Raw genomic sequence first — 26,770 nt, 5'->3', positions numbered from 1 at the left:
CCAGATATCCTTGAAAGATATATATGCAGGGCCCTCCAGCACTGGCAGAGCAGTTGTATCTCTGAATGTAGAGTTTCCTTTTAGTCATCATGACTCATGGCCTAGAAGAGCTCCAGAATATTCCCAACTATCTGCTAACTTGTATTAGATTCCACCAAACAATTTCACTGTAGCTTCCTTATAAACCAGTTAATCTATATATGGTATGAGATTTTGGCACAAACACCCAGCCTCTCATATCTTCTCCTGCCCTTCCAGGAGGTTTTTTTCTTAATGTGGGTTTATACCAAAGCATTTCATGCAGCCATGTTTGCTTATTTTGTATATAAAATATGTATTATTTTATAGTATACAGATACAGGAGGCAGCTTACACCAACAAAGAGCACAAGGAATGTAATATTGGGATTTGTATAGAAGTATGTTGATAATCTAATTGCTTCTGATGTAGGCCAGTAGCCTGCTTGATGGAGTAGTTAGGCGTGGCAGCCTCTAATCTCCTCCACATGCAGCCAGCTGGGTGACCTTAAGTTAGTCATAGTTTGGCAGAACAGTTCTGTTAGCGCTCTCTCAGCCCCACCTGCCTCATAGGATGCCTGTTGTGGGGAGAGGAAGGGAAGGCAATTGTAAGCCATTCTGAGATCCTTTTGGGTAGTGAAAAGCAGGGTATAAAAACCAACTCTTCTTCTTCTTACCTGGTTATTCCTGTGCAGTAGCAGAATTCCATAACATTTCGGCTAAGGATTAAATTCCTGCTAGAAATATATTTGCCTTTGTAAACAGATAAGCAGCTTAATAACTTTTTCAATGCCTCTGCTTCCATCAGGGGGAAGAGAATCATGACTCCATGAAATGCTTAGTCACCCAGAAATTAAGTGTCATGTTGATGCATTATTTTCTTTATCTTCTGATCTGCCTCTATTCCATTGCGCTCTTATATTCAAGTGGTGCTGGTCTAATGCAACAGAACAAGTCTGAGTCCAGTAGTACCTTTAAGACCAAGAAAGATTTATTTGAGATAAGATTTCGTGTGCATACACACTTCCTCAGATACAATTAAATGGGACTTACTTATAGGCGAAGTATAAGCAGTAAATTGCTTTATGTTAAGTTACTACTCACACTTTACCTGTAAGTATCAATCTAAATTTCTCTTCAGCATTCCATTCATAAGTTTCTCTGCTCAGCTGATGCTAACAAATCAGATTTCCTGGAACAGCCTGTTAACTCTTCACAGTCCTTTATCTATTTACACATCACTTCTAAGCTTTAAAAGTGTTCTTCCCTGCCAACAATAAAATAGAAGAGAAAATGGTGTAAGCCACTTTAGGTTGTCATTGGGGAGAACAGTGGGTATAAATAAAACAAGGTTGCATTTACCTGTAACTGTTGTTCATTGAGTGGTCTTCTGTGCAGACCACGAGACTGCACTTTTGCAGGCCTGCCACAGAGAATAGCTAGCAAGCTTTAAAATGTATTTAGATCCCATGAGTGCTTCCCCTCCCCACACAGAGGAGGCTGACTTTCCCACCCAAAAGTCACGGGTGAGCACTCCTCCCTCAGTTCTCCATCTGCTGCTGTGGGAAGGTAAGTATCAAACCAAAAGCCCATAGTGGGGAAAGAAGGGAGGGATGTCTACTGCCCTGAAGATCAATGAACAATAGTTACAGGTAAGTGCCACCTCGTCTTTATCTTCATAGCTTCTGTGCAGTTCCACATAGGAGAATCGCAAAATCACTCAACATGGGCTTATTCAGCAGAAAAATAGAGAGACTTCTTGACCTAGGAGGTATTTAGACACTACTTGGGGGGAGGGCATGCTTGGTTTTAACATTATCCTGATGAAATCTTAGGAAAAGATGGCCATAGGATAAGGTACAAGTTTCAGCACCATTCAAATGCACTTTAGTGAGTAGCTAACATACTGCCTCTCAATGGTTGAAGGTATCTCAACATTTCTTGGTCATCACAGAAAATAGGACCCAGCTGGTATTCCCTAGTCCGGATCTAGAAGTTTCCATTTATGGTAAAAAGACCGGCTAAGGGAGGGTTTGTGGCTTGTCAGCAAAACCCTCAAAGACCCTAAATAGATCCCAGCTGGGATATAGGAGTCTCTTAATTGCTTTGACTGAGAGTCTGCTAACATGAGCAGATCTTGATATCAAGATGGTGCCTACCAGCATCAAGGAGACAAATCACCTCTAAAGGAGAACAATGAAGGTGCTGATGCCTGGCTTCTTCTTCCATCTCCTTCACTGGTGGGCTAAGTGCAGCCCATTCACCCACTTGGGCTCTCTCTCCTTCACCAATGGACTTGGTGCACCCCTAGACAGGGCAGTTCCTTCATCTGATTAGGCACCATCAGCACTGGCACTGAGTTCATGGAAGTGGCTACTGGCTCATAAATTAGCCACTTGGGCTATCTCTCATCTGAAATAAATATTCTGCTTATTGAACTGTCTTCTCTCAGTGGTGGATGGAGAACTGAGGGAGGAGTGCTCACTGCTCCCACATCATGGAAAAGTCAGCCTTCTCTATGAAGTGAGGGGGAGCACTCCTGGGATCTAAAAGCATTTTAAGGGTTGCTAGCTCTTCTCCACAGCAGGCCTGCGAAAGCACAGACCCAGGTGGGACTGCACAGAAGCCACAAAGATGAAAATAAACAAACACACCATCTATTTACTTTTTCAAAGCTGCACATTTGGCATGTTACAGTTATTAGCTATACAGGTCAATTTATGTCTGGGGGACAATAACTGCTTTATCATTAGTAATGCTAACTTAGCTCTTAACTATACTACATTAGCTGAACTAGTCCCTGGTGTTTCCATCAGACTGCATTCACTGCAAAAATGATCCCCTCAACTGTAAGTAAGTAGACTTCTTGACCTTTTAAAAATGATGACTAATGAAAAGCTACCTTCTTGCAAAAAGCGTTTTGCTGTTGCTTGAAAGTTTACATGGGTAATGAAGCCCAACAGTTAAAGCATGAACAACATTTAAAGCATAACAGATAAAAGACCACTGCTACATGCCTTTGGGGTACCAACTTGGAGTATATTTTTTAGTATAATGTATAATGCTCGGTGCTCTTTCCCAAATTATTTAACATCTTTAGGAGCCCTCTGGCTCAACTGGTACGGAGTTATGGGCTGGGTTGTCATCAGTATGCTGATGACACCAGCTCTTTCTCCTCATGGATGGCCACCCAGACTAGATTTCTGTAACTCGCCCTACACTGGCCTGCCTATGGGCTTGATCTGGAAACTGCAACTGGTCCAAAACGCGGCTGCTAGGGTCCTCACAGCTACACCATGGAGGACCCATATCCAGCCAGTCCTGAGGCAGCTGCATTGGTTACCGGTTATATTCCGGATCAGGTTCAAGGTTTTAGTTTTGACCTTTAAGGCCATTCGTGGTCTGGGCCCAGCATATATGGGGGACCGCCTTTCGCCCTATATCCCCCGCAGGGCTTTATGCTCGGCGGGGACCAATCTGTTGGTTATCCCCGGCCTCAAGGAAGCCCGCCTGGCCTCTACCAGGGCCAGGGCCTTTTCGGTCCTGGCCCTGACCTGGTGGAATGAGCACCCGGAAGAGCTGAGGGCCCTGCAGGAATTACCAGCATTCCGCAGGGCTTGTAAAACGGAGCTCTTCCACCAGGCCTACAGTGAGGCTGGGCGGTGAGAGGATCAGGTCCCCCCCAATGAAATCTGGCGGTAGTGAGTGAGTGCTAGTTCCCTCCACCCCCCTGTAGCTGAGGCGGTGGAGACTCGATGATTAGTATTGCCATCTGTTACTGTTATTGTTGTTATTGTTGATTAATTGGTTGTTATTTACTGTAATTTTATGTGATTGTTATGCATTTTAAGAGTGGGGTTTTCATGTGAGCCACCTCGAGCCTTCTGGGGGAGGCGGGATATTAATAATAATAATAATAATAATAATAATAATAATAATAATAATAATAATAATAATAATAATAATAATACTATTCCCTTATGATTGACAAGACTTACATCTGAAAGCAAAAACAACACAGTATGATGTCAACGTTCCTCAGTTCTACCGACAGCAAATTTCTTTGCTTTAGTATGTCTCAGCAAAAAAATTTCAGCGCACAATAATTGAAGAACAAGCCAGAGGAAGTAATCACCTGTGCAAACCTGCAGTGCAAGAGCTATTTACATGTATAAAACAAAGCATGTAGCTGATTTATGTGAACTTTTAAAAACCTCTTACATTTTCTTCAGTACACATGAAGATTATAATTGATGCATATTTAAAAGTTTGGTTTTGACCGAGGATTTCAAAAAGCAAACCAAATGTTTTAAGAAACTAGTCCCTTATTACTTTAAGCTGAATGGCATGTGATAATTTTTTGAATCCAAGCATACTTGCGCTCTTTAACATGATCAGTGTTAATATTAAAAATAAGTTGTATATAAAAGCAAAGCTCATATTCTGTGCCTTGAACTTGTGGTTAACTGATGCTGTAACACCCTGTTAAGCTGGACAGCGCATGCAGTACTCGCCCGACCTCAAATGTGGGTAGTATGCAAAATATATATAGTACTGAAATAGTCTCATACACTTCAGAACAAGAAACCAAACACTGACAAACTAAAGCCGTTTCTAGTGGATGTTTGAAGGGTAAATTTTAAAAATCAGGATAAAAGTTAAGTTAAATTTGTAGTTTTTCAATTCTTTGAAGATTATATATGTGTCCCCAATGTAAGATAGTGTAAAAATACTACTAATATCTGCTGAAAATATGAGAACACAGGGAATGCTATTTAAAAAAAAATGTTTGATGAAGTTTTGAAAACATTAGAAAATCATTTCTGTTACTTAAATCAGCAGAGGGACTGAATACCTTTGGACCTATTAGTAGTTTTGTGCAGTTTAGCTAGAGATAAGAAAGAACACAGTTTTTTAGTTAGAATGTTTGCCTAAACCAGTATAACCCTAGTTTTTGGAAGTATGTATTAATTCAGTCAGTATCTGAATGGAAAAGGGAACGATGTAATGACTAAAGGGACAAAGTAATTCTGAAAGGAAAAATTTGCTCTCCAGAAGATTTTATGAGGATATGAGCCCATGATATGAGCCCATGGTAAGATTTTATGAGCCCATGGTACAGAATGCACCAGGGGATGACTCCTAAATACAGAAATTAATGTAAACGATGACTTTTAATTGTTTATAATTTCTAAATTCCTATTGCCTATCTTTGATTGCCATCTGTAGAGATATGTACAGGGTTAGGGATGAATGTCTTCCCTTATTTCTTTTTTCCCTTGCTCAGACAGTGTTTACATACTGTGTGTCCTTTTAAATTTATAAATTTCACTTATTTTCAGTGCAGCTAGCCTGACCTCTGTGACCCACAGTAAAACCCTTGTTCAGTCCATGTGTACCAAAGCCAAAAGAGGGAGGGGCAGGCAAGCAAACATACTACTACAGATTAGTCCAACCAGGCATGTTGATCCCCTTGGCAACAAAATCAGGAAGTGATGGAGATGCAGGAAGTGATGGGAGATGCAAATGCTGAGCAGAGACTTTTAAATGGCAGTACAATAGAGGCCTGAACTCACCCTAATGTGGCAGAACTGACTACTAAAGTATCAGAGAAAGGGCAGATGTGATTAAAGAACAACTATTTAGTAACATCTTTCTATTTACTCATAAGCCATTTCTTGTAGTGAACATTTAGTTAGAAAAGTGAAAGGCATTTTTCAGCAAAATATGAAACTACAGTCAGCCATTTACCTAAATGTTGGCTGCTACCACTATTCCTGGCAATAAATAATACTTTAAAAAGATTTAATTTACTAAGAAGTAATTTTGCTTGGAAAGAAGTCCACATAACAAACTTTTAAAAATGATTCCAAGAAAGATTCTTGATCATAATGAGCAAATATAGTTGTCCCAACTGGAATTCAAGTTGTTATTCATATAATATAAAGGTTTATTTTTATTTCAAATCAGGAAAATATTTTTGTACTGTAACAGCATAAAGTACCCTAATGTTACATTAAAAGATGCTAAAATATTCTAGAAGTGTTCAAATGTAGACTGTATACTAAGACAACAAAAAATCAATATTTGAACTAGCGGTGACAACACTTGATACCCAGACTTTAAGCATTTTACTTAATCTATTTGCCCAAACCTCCAATATAAGCTCATGTTCTGCAATGATGTTTTGACAGTTTTGGGCATAGCTTGATTTATATGCTGACTTGCTGCAGAGCAAGTGTTTACACAGTTTAGGCTGCAACCCTGCAGCCTGCAAGCACAGAGAAAAGCATGCAGAGCGGATCCCATGATACTCATCCACCAGTTGCCTCCACACATGATGCTTTCTTCCAGCTGTGTCCTTGGGCTACTACTGCTTGGGGACAGGTTGTATGCTAGGAACATGGGAAGGAGTGGATGCTGGGACCCTTGAAGTGAAGGCATGGGAGGGCTTCGAGGGCTTATTTAAGCCACGCTGCACTCAGAAGCATGGAGCTCCACATAAAAGGAAGGGAAGAGAGAGTAATGAAAAACAATATAAAATCACACTGTTTTGGTTTGTGCAGCCCTTTATTAGCAACTAAAATAGAAGATCTGTTGTACAACATGGGTAGTAATTGACTATACTGGGATTTTATTATATTCTATTACAGGATCTTTTATAAATGCATTTTTTTTTATTAAAAAGCTTCCACCCTTCTCTGTTTACAACTTGCAAAACTATTCTGAAAGCAGAGTACATGTGCACAGGTCTGCAGAGTGCAAATCTGGGATGTGGTAAATGCTTTACATGTTGTATTTGTAAGGACCGTCTGGCACCATACCTTTATAGCCACTGGTTTTTAGAAGTCACAACATTTTGACACCAGCCTTCCTTCCCTTGTCCTAAACAAGAAAGCATTTTAAAATGAGTTGTAACTAAGGAAGGACTACACCTACTAGAAAAAGAAGAGTTCTATTAGTTTGAGGTTTCAGTATACCCAAAGACCAGGAACTGCATCTTTGTAAGGGCAAGGCTGGGACCCCATAGTGTGCAGGTGTCATCCCTGAGTAGTCAGAGGTTCAGTGGACCATTAGTGCTCCTGCTGCGTAACTCACTGAGCTGTCTTGCCAGTTTCGGCATTGGCTTGACTGGGCATAATTCAAAAACGAGAAGCTCATGTTCATTCCATTCTTCTGGAGCTCTGTGATAGCCTAGGCAAGAAAAGTCAAAAGTTCAGTTTTACAAGATGATTTACAGTACCACTCCATCACCTACTCTTAGCAATTTTTTAAAATGTAGCAGCCTCTTGGAAGAGCGTAATGGCCATGGGTGTGCAATGTATTCCATAACTCTGTTCAGAGTACTTCATGGCTTTGAAAGTTAAGATCTATGGTGGAGAGTGTGAACTTTGAGGGTAGGGAGACAGAACAAGACAGGATTTCTGGTAGTCAGCATAGGTGTCCTGCATAGTTCACTGAACATTACAATCCAATACACAATTATGCAAACTTAAGCAAAATAAATGGACATTTGAACCATTCACATAAGGAATTGGCTTTTCTTCATACAAAAATTTGAACCTATCTTCTGTATTGCACTAAAATCCATAATATTTTTGACAAAAGACTTAACACAAAAACCAAACTCGTTTCTCCGCATAACTGTGTTTCCTCAATTTGACATTTACTGATGTAACACCAGATGCACAGGCAGCATTAAAAAGGATAAAGAGCAGCTAATCAATTCTGGACTCTCTAATTCTCTTCCTGTGAACACCCTTACAACACTCCCCCTCCCCCTCCCCCTCTTGCCAGGCAGGCTTCTGGAGCCCAGTTGGGGACAATGGGGCAGGGAAGAGAAGTTTTTTGAGCAGCTTGAGACAGCTGGTGCATTTTCAAAGGAGAATGCGGGAAAGGAGGGAAAGGGTTAGGCATCTTTTCCCACGTGGCCAATCCCCCAATGAAAATTCCTTAGCCTTTGTGTTAGAAAAGGAAACAGTGCCCCCAATTTTTATGTCCTAACGGGTGGCACTGCACCAATTGTCAGGAATAATTCCAACTGATTAATAGACTGGAAGACCCACACACAGTTCACCTTTTCCACAGGTTCCATCTGCCAGTATAAACCTCAGAAGAATTTTGCACAAGAGTCGATGTGCTAGAGTTTGGGAACTGTTGCATTAAAAATTAAGTTAACAGCACTTACATTTAGTAAAACGCCAATGGGATGTCTTCCACATATTGTATTATGGTATTTCTTCAAGTAATTGCTAAAGGACACAGGATCAAGCTGCTCTATAATGCTCATCCCCTAAGGAGAATATCAAAATACTATTACATCTTCTAACATTATTTAGGACTGCATTTGCTCATAATACACATTTCATTTCTTCCTAACTTTAAAAATCAAAGCCTTACTGGCAGGGAGACAAGCTATCAGTAGAATCTAGTGTCATCACATCAAAAATGCAGTACTGTCTATTATGAATCCAGAAAAAACTTTCACTGGGTTTGACACTCTGCCGCATCATATGTAGAAAGGGACTATACCCATTGGCTCCACTTAACATCATGGGGAATTAGCTGTGACAGATTCATCAATAGACCTCTCAAGCTTTATTTTAAAAGTTGTAATGCCACTTTCCAAAGGAGCCATTTTTTCCATGTGAACTGATTTGTATCATTTATAGATCAGTTCTATTTCCAGAAGATCTCCAGGAGGCTGGCAACCCATTTGTGTATGTGTGCACATGCCTACCCTAGACTGCTTGCTTACCCTTCATTGACTAGCCAACACAAACCTTCAAGTAGCAAAAAATCCTGTAGAATTTTCTTGACAGCTGACAAATAACAGAATACTTATTTTATTAAAAGGGACATGCGAACTCTCTGATCAAATTCTGGATGAATTTAAAATTTGCAGGAGAAGCTAATTGGAGTTGCATTTCATAATTTTCAACACTTACCATTTTATCTAGGTGTTCAATGGACCTATAAATCTCTCCTTGAGACTCATCATAGTAACTGTATCTGAACCGCTGACCTTAAAGACAAATGTTATAACAAATAAATAATGAAACTTTTAATTGGTGGCAAAGATGAAAAAAGTAACTACAAAAGCAGTTAAGTAGGCAACAAAACAATTTTGTAACAATCTCTTAAAGCAATTGTCATTTGTTACATTGTACTGTAATAGAGTAATTCTCAATGAAAAACAAGCAACGGCATTTGCTACCTGCTCTATAGAAATATAGTAAGGTCTTACTAGTTATTTTTTAAGTAAAATCTCTTTGTCATTTGTTATTATTCTGAAAATCATCATATACACTTGGCACTGCACAAACAGTATTCAAAATACCAGAAATGACGTGCACCTCTCTTTCTCTCTTGGCTAACTACCAGCACTACATAGTCACCACTGCTTGTAAGAAATTTAGTACTTTGCATCAATGTCTGAAACACCTTCATTAAAAACATGGGAAACTTAAAACAATCAAGACACTGACTCTACCTCCCACCCCCAACCCTGGCTGGCATAACTGAATGTATCTTTGTTGACCTTGCAATTCTAGCCTAAGGAAAAAGTAGATTACCTCACCAACTATCATGGTAAATACAGATTTGCAATGCAAATTTTTGGAAATTTATATGATCCTTTGCCTTTCATAAATAACTGTTGCAAGGAAAGAATTTTACCAATATCCCATTTAGAGAATAACTTTCTAGAATTGCCAAATTGAATTTTAGTTTTCTGTAAAATGGGTGGGTTTCTCAAATAGTATTTCAGCTTAAAGTGGATTATTTTATGTGCAAACAGCCAGCTCTTTATGGCCAATAGCAACTTACCCCAATGGCAGAAGTCTGAGGAAACCACGAAGAGATTACAAGGATCTGATAAATATTTGCTGAAGAGTTTTCCAAATTCCTGTTCTTTCGTCTCACTCAGTGCCCCAACCAATACAGGAACAATGGTAAACTCATCCTTATGGCTTAAGAAAAAACAAAGCACTTATATTTATAAAGGTCCAGGACATAATCCTGTCACAAGCAGCAAATTTACCTATAAAAAAACCTGCTTCATTTGCATGGTTGCACCATTTTAAATTTAATTAAGTTATTAACAATTCTATACTAAAGCTAGGTTCAGAAACATCTATGAGACATCCTCAGTGACAACCAAGAAAGTCTTCTCAGTTTAACTGACAAGACTCACTGTATGTGTTATAGTTTGCTGGAAGGATCTTCTTTTCCTGCTGAACCATTCACATAACTTGTGAATGGGTTGCTTCTTCCCAGACTGATGTTACAGCCATTTACTAATGTGTGACTTGAATTAACTTCCTGTGCATTGTTATTACTTGTGACTGGCTTTCCTACTACTTTCTCTTAATGGCTGAAAGTTAGGGGCTTTCCGCACCGGGATCCTTGTAGCAAATTGTTTACTGAACGAAAAATCGCCATTTAAAATAGTGGAATTCGTCGTTATGCATACCTGCCTTTGTAGTGGAATCCAGTTGTGTTTCTATCGTTTCCCACAGGCTTCCAGTCTCGGCAAAAATCGCTAGAAAGGAAGCGCTATTGCCAAGCTCGTCCCGCCCCTGGCCATCAAGCAGCCAATGGGCGGCCGTTAGCATGCTCCCAAACAGCCCCTTTCCCTTTAAGAAAGGTTTAAACAAAAAAAACACACACCCATTGCAACGAATATGCGTTGCTTCGTTGCAACGGAGAGACCCATCCAGCTGGCAGGTGTGTTTGAGCTGCCGTTTCATCGTTGCCATGCTCCCCCCGAGTGAAAAAAAAAATCCCCCCCCTCACGGGCGCTATTTTCGACTGAAAACAGTGTGAAAAATAAAGGGAAAATAAATCAGCAAACGGGCTTCTCTGCTGTTTGTGCTTAGTGACTGTAAACAGCTCTGGGTAGGGACTGCAGCCGGGGAAGCCTCACTGGCTAAACGGAGGCTCGCCGGTGCGTTGATCTCCGCTCGCTCGGAGAAAAAAAATGGCGATCGCTTCGCCGGAAGATCAGAGGAGAGAGCCAGGGGGAGGGACCACAACAATGGTAACGCACAGAACTTTCCCGCTAGTGTTGCAGATTGGTTGCAGGAGTGTAGCGCTTTCCGGAGGGTGAATCCACTTTTGGGGATTTCCCTGAAAGCGCTACAAGGAAGCGCTTTTTGCGGATCGGTTTCAGGTGTGTGGCAGATTGTCAACGACGTTGTGCATAACGGCAAATCAGTAGCGTTTTCAATTGGCAACCATTGTGCGATTTTGAAGGAGTGCGGAAAGCCCCTTAATATTCAGCCAATCCTATTTCAATACACCTCAGATGCCTATGCCTCTCTTGTTATAGGAACACCAAACACAAAAATTACACAATTTACAGACCAATCAAATGTTGTGTCAAAATTCTTTGATAATTAGTTAAAATGGATATGCCTGGAGCACAACTTCCATTTTCTGTAACCTGAAGACAAAGGGCTGAGGCTATCCCAGAAATTGCTACCTGAATTTCTACTTGGTACTAAGCAGCATAAACAATTTTCATAACTCTTGCTATGAGTTTTCTACTTCACATGGCCCATCAAGTTGAGTAGTATTCATTTTGATTGGCAACAGCTCTTCAAGGTGTCAAGTCTTTCACATCCCCTACCACCTAATCTCTCTTTACTGGAGATTCTGAGGGTTGAATCTGGGACCCTCTGCATTCAACAGTTTTTCTATTGTTTTAAATGCCACCTAAGTTTGATTTGGCTGTTATACTGAGCACTTTACTATTAACCATAAGTCATAGTATCAATTCTGTATTTTTTTGTCTCAGTATCAAAAGCAGATACCCCAAGAGTGGTAACCAAAATTATATTTTAGGAAAGTGTTGGGCACCATCACAGAAATTGCTTCAGGGTACTCCAGCCACTGAAGAAGTGCAATGTATCCCCTATGTTGTATGTAAACCGCCCTGAGCCATAAGGAAGGGCGGCATAGAAATCAAATAAATAAATATATAAGTGTCTAGGGTAAAGAGCAGAATGTTTTGCATGAAAGACCGAGATCCAGTTATTCTCTCAACATCTCCATTTAATACAGTCCCACCGATCTTTGTTTTGTAGCTGGCATTCATATACAGGGAAATATGAGTGAGAAAATATGAAAAGATTCTAAATCCTACAGCTGTATTAAGTGATGAAAATAGGGAGAGTGCCTAATTGATTTTTGCCAGTCCTTTCAACTTTTGGATAGAAGCAGCAAGAGATACAGGATAATATAAGCATACTAACAGCAAAAAAGCAGGAGAATCATGCATGTAATGTTACATATCATACAGCTTTTCAAAAGTCAGAGTACCTTTCCATGGCTTTAGCAGTGTAAGGCAAATGCATTTCAATACTGTGTTCATCTTCATCTGTCTGCAGAGACATGCGTTCAAACATTCCAGTCTTCCATAGATCTGCATAAACTGAAAAGATGGATATATTCCTTTTACTTAAAAAGCTCTAAAAGCCAACAGATGCAACAACTGAGTCGGAAGTTCTCATTTATACTATCAACTTTAGGTTAGAAACATTAGATGCATTCTAATTTGAAACTAGGACAAATGTGAAACTAGTGTCACACCAGAATGTATTGCAACAACAATTCTCTACTTTGTCTGGATGAATATTTTTGTACACTGTAGTTCATAACGGCTTTGGAGAAACTTATTAAAATGAATAAGGTTATTTTTTTAAATTTCTCTTTCACCCTTTCCCCAAAGGCTCAGGACAGCTCACAACAATCATTACAATGAACAATAAAATTGACTTATAAAATCCTAAAATCCAAATCATTTAAATTAAAAGTCTAACTATTCCAGAAGGGGTGCCTCCTTCTGTCTAGTCTGGCCTTTTTCAACCCTTTGAACATGGAGGAGCCCCTGAAATACATTTTCAGACTACAAGGACCCCCAGAAGTGATGTTAGCTGGTCACACCTCCCTGCCATGCCCCAGAAGTGAATTAACCACCTGGGTGCTTCACCCTCCTTTTGCTCCCTCCCTCCGCCTTTGCTACTACTACGATGGCTCTGCCTCATGCAGGCCAGAAAGAAGGGCAGGAACTGAGAAGACAAACTGGACCACCCACAGCATGCTATAACTGACTCCCTGCCTTTTATTTTTTACACCTATGGCTTACCCACTAAGCTGCCAGTTCCCTAGCTTGTGACCAAGTCCATTAAGGCTGGAGGGGAAAGACCAGAGACCCACTCTGGAATTCCCACAAACTGCCAGGGGTCCATGGACCCCTGGTTGGAAATCCCTGGTCTAGTGAAAGAGGAGCACATAAATTGCACCCTTGGTAGTCAGTAGATAGATATTAGATGGTTTAGGTAGGGAGGCCAGACTTTTTGATGGTATTTTTAGCCCTCGGCCATAGGCATAGTGGAACAGTTCAATCTTACGGGCCCTGCAGAACTGTTACCAATAAAACTTATTGAGTTCTAAAAAATATTTCTACTGTCTTCATGGTCATGAATAAAACACCTGTAAACTCCTTACCAAGTTAGAATAATTGTCTTTCTTTTATGTAAAAGTTAGCAAACCTCTTAAAAAGTGCAGCAAAATTTAAGGCCTCTTGTAACAGTGAAATTTTATTTATTAGTAGATAGATTCAAGTGTGTAGCTGTGGTCTGAAACAGCAGAACAAATTTTGAGTCCAGTGGCATCTTTAAGATCAACACAGCTATATTCTGGGTATGAGCTTTCATGTGCATGCACACTTCCTCAGATACAATGTCATGACATTGTATTTCAGGAAGTGTGCATGCTTACAAAAGCTCATACGTTGAATAAAACTTTGTTGGTCTTAGAGGTGCCACGGGACTCAAAATTTGTTCTTTATTTATTAGTGAACAGCATGTTTGGCAGTCACAGATGGTCAGTTTGTATAAACATCAAATTACAACTGGATTTTTGCTCCTACTGTTCTACTAAATAGAATAGGATTCTGGTGTAACTGGCCATAAAGACAGAATTACAACTACTACAAGGGTATTTATGGTACTGGTTTTCTGACACATTGTAGTAATTGGTTGCTTTAGGAAAGTAACTCAGATACCAAGGAGTCCCATCTAACCCTCAGGACACTCTACTACAACATTATATTTCAAGCAGTCATTTTCAAGAGTCTGTTCAATTCATACACAAAATTTCCAGGCATCAATGTGATTTTTCCAGAAAAAAAAATCAGAATAAATTCTGAAAAGTTTTCAGATACCCTAACTAGAATACCATTGGATTTAACATGTTTATTTTCACTTCTGTTTAATAACCCACATTTTAAAAAGTACCTCGTGTTAATCCTGTCTATTCATAGGAAAGCTGATACTCTGCAATACACCCATTGAACAGGATGAAGGGTGACAGAAGAAGTGTTGCTAGAGGAACTAAATAATCCCTTTGCTTAAGTAACACTCAAGCTCTCAATGACATGCCCCATTTTAAGCAATCAGTAGAAAGTCTTAAGACTAACGTAATTTTCACATGAAAGGAAAAAATTCAAAGAAGCAAGAATAATTAATATCTTCAAAAACTAATACTGCCCCCTGTACAATGAGAGTTGTGTACTGTATTATACAGTTACCCTTTTGATCAATTCGCAGATCATATAGAGGGGTTCTATATATATCCACACTGGAAAGTGCGCATCGGGAAAGGGGCACATGATGGGAAGGCCCAAGAATGAAGATTCTCCGTCTATAATGATAACAGGAGAGATGCAGTATTAGTGATAGCCCATCTACTCCACAGAAAGCCCCCATGAGTGTTCTCTGTGTCACTTTCCATGTTTCTATTGTTTTGCAGAATGTTCAGAACAGAACTGTTCAAGCAGGCTCTCTTTTAGAAGGCACAAAGCTGTGGTATAGTTTCAGGTTAGAAGGGGGCTTTTATTAGGGAGAAAGTCTTCTAGACACTGACTGTCTGGTTAGGTATGACTGCAAATTACATTGATTGTTCTGTCACCTTAGACGTGTTTGCGTGAGTCATTTGGTTTTTTCTCCCCATTTTGCAATCGTAGCTCAGCTATAATTTTTGTCTTACTAGGAATCTTGGCTGTTTGATTCAAATGTTATCATCTCTTGTAAAATGTTTACTGAATTTTTAAAATCATCTTTGTAATCTCCCTTGGGTCCCAATTAGAAAGGCAAACTAATGATAATAAATAAAGGTTCATGGTTCCACTATCATGAATGTTAATATTTTCATATACATTCAATTTTATTTTCCAATTACTGCTAGATTTGGGCAAAAGGGTTCATAGATAAAGGAATAAGACAGAACCAAGATATCTTTACAGCAACATTGCACAGGTGATGCTAAATCACAAAGGGGTGTGTGTGGGTGCACACATTAGTGTAAGTATAGAAGTACTGACGTGACAAAAAATCATTCCATCCACTTAATTCTTTTGTACATATACTATTTGTTTAGATATCTATGATCAAGCATCTAGACAATGCAGTAGGCTGCTGCCAACAGCAATGCAAGATTGGTGAAATATGTATGTGTATGTAAAAATCAAGCATTATTGATGTAAGCATTCTGACTTCGTAAAGCATTAACCCACACTCGTGTTTCTTGCCAAACATACTGTACCTCACATATGAAATTCAAACCTGATCCTCTCTCCCAACAGATTGTATGACAAGTTACTTCAATTGTTTGCCACTGCTGATCTGATATATCTCTGAAAAACCCAGCTTGTCTTTTATTTCAAATACAATCTCCTGCAACTTTGAATATAGGACCAAGAACCGATCCAGTTCTATCTTATTTGGTATAACAGTTTTCTAATGTTAACTTACGTTATTGACGGATCCACTTGTTTATAAGCATGAGCTGCACAAGACCCACAGTAAGTGTAACCTGCATGTCTATTAAAAAGAAGAGGACTTTGCTTAACATTAACTGGATAGAGAAGACCTGTTATGAACAATCATACATCTGGCAGACACTTGACACACATGGACATAAGCAGCATGTTGAACTGGTTCACTGATCATCAAGGTGCAGCTTGCTACCTTTACATGTTCATAACTTCCTCATTTTATTTATATTCATTTATATTTACATTTACAAAACAAAGAAATGTCTTACAGGAACTGTTTTTTTTTTTTACTATTATTTTACTTATTACTTTTAACCTAATAAGCACCTTCTTATCAGAAACAGGGGATGGGGTTGATAATATCCACACATTCAGAATGAAGACAAAGAATGCAGGAACTACTGTCTTTAGTTCAAATTGTCAGTGACAACACTACTAAACAGTCACAAACAATACTATATAGTAACATATGGGGACCCATGATACTTCTTGGGGGGCGGGGGGAGAATCACAATACTAGTGGAGTGAGATACTCCTAGACCAAATTACAAAATTCTCAGAGGGGAAAACCAGTGGTCATGAGAGACTTCAAGTACCCAGGTATCTATTGGAAGACCAATTCTGCTAAAATTACAAACTCCATTAATTTCTTGTCTTGCTGACAGTTTCATTTCCCAGAAAGTAGAGAGGGGAACCAGGGGCTCTGCTATTTTAGCCTTGATTCTCATCAATGGGGAAGAATGGGTGGATGAGGTGGAAGTAGTGGGCACACTAAGTAGTAGTGATCATGTGGTTTTGGAATTTACAATTGTGTGAAAGAGAAATGCTTTAGACCGATTATGCATGGTGGCAGCTACACTGCGCTGCCGCTGTGCCGTTGCGGTGGGGCCAAAAGCACTGCCGTCCCCCATGTATGCACGGGAGCAGAGCTCTGCCAACTGTGCTGGCACAACGGCCCCGCGCACGCAACGCGGGACTGGAAGCGCCGGAAGCACAAGTAAGCAGCGGCAGCGGCTGGGGGGGGGATTGGGGGCAGGGGGCCCGAAAGCCCAGCTCCTCCAATTATACATGGGGCTCCGTTGCCTGTGCCCTCGGGAGTCCCAGGACTCCGGAAGAAACCGCATTCCGTTAACGCGGGCCTTCCAAGGGCCTGGACCAGGACACGACGGCCGGGCTGGCAGCATCATCAGCGTGCATAATTGGGGATTTTCCCGATGCCCCGCCGCCGCCAGTGCGGGCGTTCCAACCTGTGCTTAACCGGTCGTAATCAGACATAATAGACTGGACTTCAGGAAAACAGATTTTAACAGACTTAAAGGTACGTTGGATGGAGTCTGTGGTCAGAAAGAGCTTGGGGGAGCTTGGTCTTTTTAGCCTGTACAGGAGACAACTGAGAGGGGTCTGACAGCCATCTTCAAGTATTTAAAAGGCTGCCATATAGAGCAGTGGTCCCCAACCTTTTTAACACCGGGGACCACTCAACGCTTGACAATTTTATTGAGGCCCGGTGGGGGGCGGGGGTAGTTTACTCCTCTACTCTCAACAACTGCCCTAACACTCTCTGATCGCTATGGTAATGTTTAAACATCCCTTCAAAATAAGATACAGACACGCCACAACAATGAACATAAGGAACATTTTATTTTCATGGAAGTGTGTTGTAAAGGGCCGGGGGGGGGGTGAAGTAAAGGGCCGGGGGGGGGGGAGAAGGCGTCCTTTGCGGCCCACCTCCAATTAGTCGAAGGACCACATGTGGTCTGCGGCCCACAGATTGGGGATCGCTAATATAGAGAATGGACCAGAGTTGTTCTCTCTTGCCCCGGAAGGATGGACCAGATGCAATGGTATGAAATTAATTCAAAATAAATTCCATCTTAAACATCCGAAAGAAGTTCCTGACAGAGCAGTTTCTCAGTAGAACAGGCTTCATTGAGAGGTGGTGGGTTCTCCATCTTTGGAAATTTTTAAACAATGGCTGGATAGCCATCTGATGGACAGGCTGATTCTGTGAAGGTTCAAGGGGGTAGCAGGTTACAGTGGATGAGCGATAGGGTTGTGATTGTCCTGCATAGTGCAGGGGGTTGGACTAGATGACCCAGGAGATCCCTTCCAACTCTATGATTCTATGAGTGGAAATCCCCCCTCCATTGCTGGTGATTACTCTTATGGCTTAGTGATAAGAGATCTGCGGGGGGGGGGGGGGAGATCCTGGTGTGTTTCCTGAGCTCGGCAAATTCCTTCTCAGCTACTGGGTCTGGCACAGCAACCAGGAGTCCTCTGCTACGATGGATTGGGGGAGGGGGAAGGATCCCATATCCTTCCCCCCAGTGACAAGGCTTCTACACTTCCAGTTTGCTGCACCTACACCAATCTCAGCATGGCTCTTGGCTTGCTACACCTGTGATGCTAGGCCCAGTGCAACTCTAAGGCTGCTATGTCACTAGAGGTAATTATTTTTAAGTCAGAATTTTCTGGAAACGTAGGGGTCCCCCAAATTTATTTATCGTGCACATGGTCCTGATTCACAGATTCAGATATCCACAGATGGGGGGCACATATTGCTAATAGTATATAGACATTTTATTTTATTATATTCATATACCACCCTCCCTTGCAGCTCAGGGTGGTTATCAAAAGAAAAAGGCAGATTTTTAAAAATGACACTAGCACATCAATAGATTAGGGCAGTGAACAGGAATAAATAAGGTGGGTGGACAGATTAAGAACACTTTGGGACTAACCGGATAACACCAATTTCATACCAGAAATGGCTATGAACATTTAGGCCGCATTTTAAAACATTCAACACATTTTTTAAAAAATGAAACTTACGGTGCAATAATGGCTCTAGCAGGTCTTTTTGTAGATTGTACTTGAGAAAGCCAACCTTCTAGCTGCGCACTCAGCTGAGGTCCTACAAAGAGAGATGTCTGAATATGACAGTACCAAATAATCAGTATTATAGTCAACATGGCCCCATCTGCATATATGGGCCACAAGAGAAGGGAGATCTTTCTAATAAACTTGCCCCACCAAGGTTTTCAGAAAAATCTCAAGCCATAAGAATAGTTTAAAACAAAACAAAACAATTGTCTGTGCAGACAAATGCCTCCAAACCAACACAGTGGGGGAGCACGGCAGGAGTACCAGGAGCCTCCACAAACAACTGCTATTCTAAGCCTGTCACTGACTTGCCTGCTTCCACTGCTGCCTTGGATGGAAGATGGGTGAGAAAGACTGGCAGTCTCTTTGCCACACACCCCAAAACTGTTGCCATGGCAGCTGCTGTCACCTTCAGAACTTGGCTGGCCCAGACAGTGGAGAGGAGACAGGCAGCAAAGGACCCAATTCCATCTTTGCCACTACCTTGGAAGGTGGCTGAGGAGAAACAGGATCGTCCCATGTCCCTGTTTGCTGCAGCTCCATTGATTGCTCTACAAGAAACATGATCTTTCCTACAATGCCTGTATACTGGCTGACCCCGCTATAGCTGAGCAAGTTCAGTTGCTCATTGTGACAAAAAATCATAGGTTTAGAGAGATTCTAAATTCAAGTGGCACCTTCTCTGATCTAAACATTGTTTTTCATTGTGCTCAGTGCATCTAGCCGGTGCCAAGAGCTACTGCTGCCAAAAACAAATTCCAAAGAGGACTGCTTCATTAGCATACTGATTTAAGTTCTATACTTATTTAAGCAAATTGTACTTCAAGGGTAATTAGAAATGTTGTAAAGAAGCATTTGGCCCTAAGGCATCACTAAATATTAATTAATAAGGGTAAATAAGAAGCTCTAAATTATATTTGTTAATGACCTGGAAGTGACTAAGAGTTGCTTAAAAACTTACATAGATATGGTATTACAGAGAAAGCTATTGAACAGAAGGTACTAAGCTATTTGTTGTTTGTATTTCTGAAAATCTTTTAGCATGCCAAGTGCACCTGCTTCCATTTGATTTGCCAGTCATTTCTTAGCCAGAGCTTCCTTTTTCCATTGATGTCACAATTTTTCATCCTGGCTCCTAGAATAAGTGAGTAGTTTGTTATCCCCCCCCTCGCCCCACTCAAGGAGCTGTAAAAAGCAAAAGCAAGAACTCCATGTGATATCTGATGGAAGAAGTTCCTCTACAACCAAGGCCATCTGAGAGATAAAGCAGAATGGGAGGGCAGCTATTACACAACTGCAACGCTGCCTCTCCTCACATCATGATAATGAAGAACAGCCAGGGACATCCAGAACTTTTGAGCTTATTTTAGAGACAGACCATGAGTGTGAACCACAAAAGTGCGTGAATTGTATTTTAAATAGGCTACTCAAATTCGCAAACACTGTATCGCTATATTAAATGTACATGACAAACTTATTCACACCACATTTTCACATCCTCAAACCCGTATTAGGACAGGATAGTAAAAAAGGCCACATCTTTAAGACTTTTTGGAGATTTCATTTTCAGCAATGGCAGTAATGCATCCACATCTTAGTAACAGTGGAATACGGTCTCTGTCGTCATTCAACCTCAGTAAGCACCATTAAAATATGTCTTACAATATCACACATTATAAAGGTAAAGGTATCCCCTGGGCAAGCACCGAGTCATGTCTGACCCTTGGGGTGACGCCCTCTAGCGTTTTCATGGCAGACTCAATATGGGGTGGTTTGCCAGGGCCTTCCCCAGTCATTACCGTTTACCCACCGGCAAGCTGGGTACTCATTTTACCGACTTCGGAAGGATGGAAGGCTGAGTCAACCTTGAGCCGGCTGCTGGGATTGAACTCCCAGCCTCATGGTCAGAGCTTCGGACAGCATGTCTGCTGCCTTACCACTCTGCGCCACAAGAGGCTCTATCACACATACATATTTATAATTAGAAACATTAACTGATCTAGGGAAGTTCTTCGGTCTTAATATAGAGTAAGATTCAAGCCCCAGTATTTTATTGTATTAAATTCAACCCCCCAAGCCCCCCCCAAAGATCCAGATGTTAAGACATAACAGGGTTTGGAAAAGGTATAACCAGGTCACTAAAGCAAACCTCTGATACCATTACTACATTGAACAAATCATCTCCTTTTCAAGATTGCCTGCTGACACTTGGTTTACTAGTGAATCACAAAGTAGTGCCCCCCCCCAAAAAAAGGATTATGAAGATCCATTTCAAGTAGCATTACAGGGAATATTACATACAGGAAAATAATTTTATCAAGTGACTATGTTAATCACCAGGAGAAATTGGGATGAGTTCTTTTAAATTAGCACCATGAAGTACTTATGCCTCATGATATAACCCAATGGAATTGCAAAACTATGTATAGAACGATATTGGCTAGATATGAGGGGGGAAATTTCACAGTTAGTAGTTCAGCAGTAGAGTTGGCTGGCTATGGAAGTCTTTAAGTGGTAAGTGGGTGAGGCCCAAGAGATGCAGATGTTCCATGTACTGTAATTGGCACCAACCAAAGGCCTGGAAGAGCTCCTCCTTATAGGCCCTGCTGAACTGTGCTAGTTCTGAGAGTTCATTCCACCAGGCAGGGGTCAGGACAGAAAATGTCTTGGCCCTGGTTGAGGCCAGACATGCCTCCTTGGGGCCAGGGACCACCAGTTGGTTGAAATTAGTAGAACTAAGAGCTCTTTGGGGGGTGTAGATAGATAAACGGTCTCTCAGACATGCAGGGCCCTGACCTCAGATGGCATTATGGGTAAGTACCAGAACCTTAAACTTGATTGCGAATTGAACTGGGAGCCAGTGTAGCTATCAGAACAGAAATTGAATATGTGCCCTTCAGGGTGTGGCTGTAAGGACCCTGGCTGCTGCATTCTGAATCAATTGCAGTTTCCACAGCAAGAATAAGGTTAAGCCCATGTACAGCTAGTTACAGAAATCTAGTCTAGAGGTGACCATTGCATGGATGACTATGGCTAGGTGTTCCATGGCCAACTAGGGCGCTAAAGGTTTTGTTTGGCGAGGGCCGACAAATGCCAGCCATACTACTCTTGAGACCTGCACCTCCACAGTTTACTTTATGATGTGGCATCAAGTCTGCTTCGGCATTAATATACATTCACTCTAAGTGCAGTTTGAATTCAAGGTTTTAAATTTGTTTGGGGAACCTGTTTATAAGGGAACCAACATTAACCTGGCTAGCTCCATTAATGTCAAAAATGGCATAAAAGCACATCATACTTACAAGCCAGCCACCTCAAAAGGGAGGGGATCTTAGGTGGGAGAGAAGATCAAGCAACCCACATATGTGGTGCATCCCTGCTCCACTATTTTAGAAATCGGGAATGTTATGTCTGCATTGAACAGCCTCTGGACTACATTACAAGTTTAAGAGCTAGCCAAAATTAGCAAAATTCTTACATGACAGTATTTCAAATGCAATTTACTACATGGCTCATATATGCAATGATATCCTCAGTGAACATTGTCACTTAAAATCTAAAGTCAAATAGCAGGAGGAACTATTAAAGGTAAAGGTATCCCCTGTGCAATCACCGAGTCATGTCTGACCCTTGGGGTGACGCCCTCTAGCGTTTTCTTGGCAGACTCAATACGGGGTGGTTTGCCAGTGCCTTCCCCAGTCATTACCGTTTACCCCCCAGCAAGCTGGGTACTCATTTTACCGACCTCAGAAGGATGGAAGGCTGAGTCAACCTTGAACCGGCTGCTGGGATTGAACTCCCAGCCTCATGGGCATAGCTGTCAGACGGCTGCCTTACCACTCTGCGCCACAAGAGGCTCTTAGGAGGAACTATTACCAAACATGTAAATACTTATAGTACGAAGGGTCCTCAGACAAAACGGCAAAGAAATGAAGAAAAGGCCCTCAGCTTTTTACAAATAAGTAGAAGTATGGAAAAATAGGGCAGTAATGTTGGGGTTTATCTTCAATGCTGCTTGTATATGCTTTCAACTTCACTTTTAAGAGCAATTGCTTTAACAAAACTTGAGCAACATGACCCACCAGATAAAAGTCATATGCACTGATCTAACACAGAAAGAGATCAGGGGAATATACATGATCATTACATGATACATGATATCAATCGACATTTTAGAGATCCCTGCAAAAGCACCAGTGAAAGTAAAAGACTGGAAAGGCAGGAACAGTGTGCGCACGCACACACATACACACACAAATATGCCAGTCTGCAATACAACACATTATCCCCACAAAGGTAAAGTTACAACACGTAGGGATTCTGTAGCAAAACAAAAAACTACTGACACCTTAAAAATTAACAAGTTATTCCAGTATGAGTTGTTGCGAGTCAGAACTCTTTTCCGTAGATACAATTAAAATAAAGAAGATTATTTCCTTCATTAGAGGAAGGACGTTCACTAGAGGAAGGACGAGGAGACAGAGTGAAGCAAAGATTATTATTTAATTACGTTGAGTATGATTCTAGTTGCTTGAGCTGAACCGCTGTCCTGGGACTGAACAAGCAGTTGAATTCCAGCACACAGATCATCATACTTCACACTTGATTTATAATACTGACCCTCTCTTTGCCCCACTCATCTCCGTAATTTCCGGTGTAATAATGAGGAATATGATTTTCTTTATTTCCATTGTATCTGGGGAAGTGAGCTTTAACACACAAAAATCTCATAAAGTTATTAGACTTTAAGATGCCACTGTTTTATTTTGCATTATTATGAGAAGGCAGGGAAATCTTTCCTTACATATCCGGTATCTTGATTTTGAAAAAAAAATAGTACAGTGTACACACATTTCAGTAACACAATGTTATTGACAATGGAAAGGAGAAATTTAGGACACATATTCAATTTTTAAAATTATCTTGCAGTCCCAAAATACATTCAGCTTAAGCACTGTAAGAGCCATTGCCCAAAATGCAAATTAAAGTTGTGTTTTCACATCCCTTTTTGCAGTTCAGCAGTTAATATTTGCCTCAGCAAAATGGGCTGACATATACAAGCTCTCTTTTAACTGCTAAGCTCACACTAGGTTTTTCTGTACAGTAAGCAGGAGACCCAAGCAGCAGACCCCAGCAAACCTGTCTAGCCAGCCTGTTCAGTTAGTTCTCTTTGTCCTACTGCCAACTCCTGAGAGAAAGGAATGTGTTTGTTCTGCAATGCATCTAGCAAATCTGGAAAATGCACAAGACAGAACACCAAACCAGTTTTAAACACATTATAATTACCCCACCTATTAAAAATTAAGATTATGACTAGTTAGACAACTTTTCAACCAGCCTCCTCTGCACTAGGATTTTTATGTTTAACTAGGTAACAGTTCATCCATTTCAGGAGCAGGGCTAAAAGAACCACTTTCCTTCCTCTATTCCCCTAGCTCCATCAACTGTCATCACCTTACCCCACCCCCACCCCATCTCTCCTGTTCCCTCCCCAGATGGGTTTAAAGGCCAGCATGAAATAGGTACTGTAATCTGCATGCTTTGTAGAAGTGCTTAGAAGCCTCCTTAGTTTTACTTATTGTGTTTTCTGATTTCCAGTCAGTTATTATCAGTCCAATAGTGGCATGATTGGAGTTGAGGAGTTTGTATGTCTGTACATACTGAATCAACCAATCTATTCAGGAACCCAAACTTTTGCTTGTCTTAGTAACGACAGACCACTTCTCATCCCCAGTATCTCATACATGCTCTGAGAATTTTGAAATGGAAGTAGATACCACATTTCACACTGATATAACAGAGCTCCTCCCTATCTTTTAGTGTCAGACCTCTAGGTCAAATACCTAGCATCTATTCTGGGTCTCAAATGCTTTCTAGCTGAGATCCTTTTATCTACAGGCACCAGAGACTGAACCTGAGTCCTGCTGTATTCAAAGTAAGTAAAATATCTCTGTTTCAGGCTCTGGTATCCTTAAAGACCATGTTACCATTTATGCCCTATACCAATTACATTTTCCAGTCCATTTACAAACGCAAATCACAGCCAGGTAAATTGATCCCATCTCCAGCAGAAAATGCCACCTCAATAATATTCTGCAGCAGTGGCTACTAAAGGGATATTGGGATGCTAAGGACACAGTTAAAACAGGAGTGTGATCAGTTTTCCTGGTATCAAATTCCCTAGCTGACACCATTAATGCAGCTCCCATAGGTATAAGCAAGTCAGGAATGACTGAGCGTGCTTCAGCTGTCAGGGCAACCAGCTCCTATAGTGGTTTCTAGTCAGACTAAGACTGCCTGAGATGAAACATCTGGAAAACAAAAAAAGTTTGAAGAGTCTGTCTTTCCGTAGACAGAGAGGTCCAACAGTGAACCATAGGCAAAATTGTAAAAAGTTAATATACATAATCTAGAGGCAAGCTAATCGCTAAACTTCAACTCCAGTTATGCAGCTACTGGAATGATAATGCAAAATTTAATTTTTCTGCTTCTATAGTGAAAAGAAGCGCCCTCCCCCTTTATGTAGTCACCAGAAATTTCACTTAACCTTAAGGAAGCATGTACATCTTCCATCCTGTAGAGGGCAGCTCTGTATGATGCGTTTCCTCCAAGGGCTCGCAGAAACAAAGGTGGGGGGGGTGGGGGAGGACCGATAAGTCCTCCGACCATATATGTTCTTATTCTCGATGGTGTTGACGAGCGACATCAACCAGCACATGATCTCTGGAAGTATGACTTTAAATTGCACATATTAAGAACCCCCAAGGATCGTTTTCTGAAGCTTACATTGCCACTGTATTCTTGGCTCTGCACCGGAGGAACAGCAAGCGCCAGTTCCCAAGGTTTCATTCATCTCCACAATTATTAAGCAAACTTTGTCCTCTCAGCAGTGACAAGATGCCGGATTAGAAGGTCTGCTCTGCTGGCCCGATCCAAAGTGACAACTGCTGTTTTCCCACAATCCTTTTCTGCCCGTCCTCTCCCCTCCCGCATTACCCCAAATGACCCCTTTTCATTCACACGCTTGAGATTTTTGTCAGCTCTTCGCTCCGCACCAAGCCGCCAGAGGGATTCTGCTCGCGGGCCTTTGTCACGGACACCTTGTCCCATAGGCGGGGCTTCCGCGAAAAGACCACCGAGAGAGCCAGGGGACATGGGGGGGGGGGCGTGGGACTCCCGCCCGGGGAAAGGTAAAGCGCGGGGGGCTCCTCCGGCAGATGCCTCCACACGCCAGCCGGGAAAGGGCGGCTTCAATCAAGAGCTCGCCCAGCCTGGCCGGAAGGGACGAGGCCGGGAGGAAGAGGAGCAGGAAGAAGAAGAAGAGGCGCTTTCTCCGGCCGCCCCGGGTCGGCCTCCCCCAAGGCCACCTTCTAGGCCCCGGGCCCCCCCCCTGATCCCGAACCCCTCCTCCGTCAGGGGGACCTCGCACGACTCCCCTCGCCAGCCCAAGCTGGGTCGGCGGCGGCGGTGGTCTCATGGCAGCGCTCGCCAGGAGGGAAGCGGCGCGCGGATCGCGTGTGGGGACAGCGGCTCCAGATGAGCGAGCAGCGCCCAGTCCAGCAGAGCGGTCTCGCGTGCGTCTCTCTCCGCGACGGAGGCCATTCACCGTCCCCCTCCCCCGCCGCTCCACCCTGCCCCGGGGAGGCCCCACTGCCGGACCCCGACCCCCGAGGCCAGCCCCGCCGCCCCCCCCCCCCGCAGCGCTCCGTGCCCCGGCGCGTACCTGAGGCCGTGTACCAGCTGCCGGCGTGGCTGGCCTCCCGGCAGAGCACTCGGTTGGACATCTTGGCGCCTGAGCCGCCTATGGTGTTGCGGGAGAGGAGAAGGAGGCGAGTCCGGCCGCGGCGGCGTTGATCCCCCTCCTCCCCCGGCAGAGCCCGAGCCCCCGCGAGGGGGGGGCGGCGGTGCCGGAGGCACCTCTGGCCGGCAAGCGAGGGAAGCGGCACACGGGGCGGGGGCGGAAGCGGCCGGAAGGCCCGGCGGGCTCGGCGAAGGAGGGGAGGCGGCGGAAAGGAGAGCCCGAGGGGGA

The 26,770-nt window shown here is 42.2% G+C and overlaps 1 protein-coding gene across 6 annotated transcripts; it reads right to left on the bottom strand.

The window, feature by feature from the left end:
* Positions 1–986: 986 nt before the first annotated feature.
* MEMO1 (mediator of cell motility 1) lies at positions 987–26,720 on the bottom strand. 6 transcript variants are annotated; one of them, XM_077344252.1, is made up of 11 exons: positions 25,528–26,038; positions 18,691–18,788; positions 15,836–15,904; positions 14,614–14,726; positions 12,342–12,453; positions 9,846–9,988; positions 8,966–9,042; positions 8,206–8,310; positions 7,116–7,211; positions 6,842–6,902; positions 987–1,284 (listed from the first exon to the last, which is right to left on the bottom strand). In XM_077344252.1, the coding sequence occupies exons 1-10, from the start codon at positions 25,588–25,590 to the stop codon at positions 6,867–6,869; spliced, it is 912 nt and encodes a 303-aa protein (XP_077200367.1). In that variant the 5' UTR covers positions 25,591–26,038; the 3' UTR covers positions 987–1,284; positions 6,842–6,866. The 6 variants fall into 6 exon arrangements, 5 of the variants coding, with proteins under 5 accessions (XP_077200367.1, XP_077200365.1, XP_077200378.1 ...); XM_077344250.1 differs by lacking the exon at positions 987–1,284 and adding an exon at positions 5,136–6,512 and having other exon boundaries at positions 25,528–26,037; XR_013232325.1 differs by lacking the exon at positions 987–1,284 and having other exon boundaries at positions 6,569–6,902; positions 6,998–7,211; positions 25,528–25,730.
* Between the last annotated feature and the right edge of the window lie 50 nt (positions 26,721–26,770).

The sequence above is a fragment of the Paroedura picta genome, chromosome 1 (assembly GCF_049243985.1).
Source record: "Paroedura picta isolate Pp20150507F chromosome 1, Ppicta_v3.0, whole genome shotgun sequence".
Classification (NCBI taxonomy): Eukaryota; Metazoa; Chordata; class Lepidosauria; order Squamata; family Gekkonidae; genus Paroedura; species Paroedura picta.
The sequence above is the reverse complement of the archived record's forward strand: the minus strand, read 5'-3'. Positions and strand labels throughout refer to the sequence as shown.

Coding starts and splice junctions, on each gene's coding strand:
- MEMO1 (XM_077344252.1), bottom strand. CDS start 25,590: ATGAAACCTTGGGAACTGGCGCTTGCTGTTCCTCCGGTGCAGAGCCAA. Junction 15,905..18,690: donor GCTAGAGCCATTATTGCACC/GTAAGTTTCATT, acceptor TCTTTTTAATAG/ACATGCAGGTTACACTTACT. Junction 7,212..8,205: donor CCATTGGCGTTTTACTAAAT/GTAAGTGCTGTT, acceptor TTTCTTGCCTAG/GCTATCACAGAGCTCCAGAA.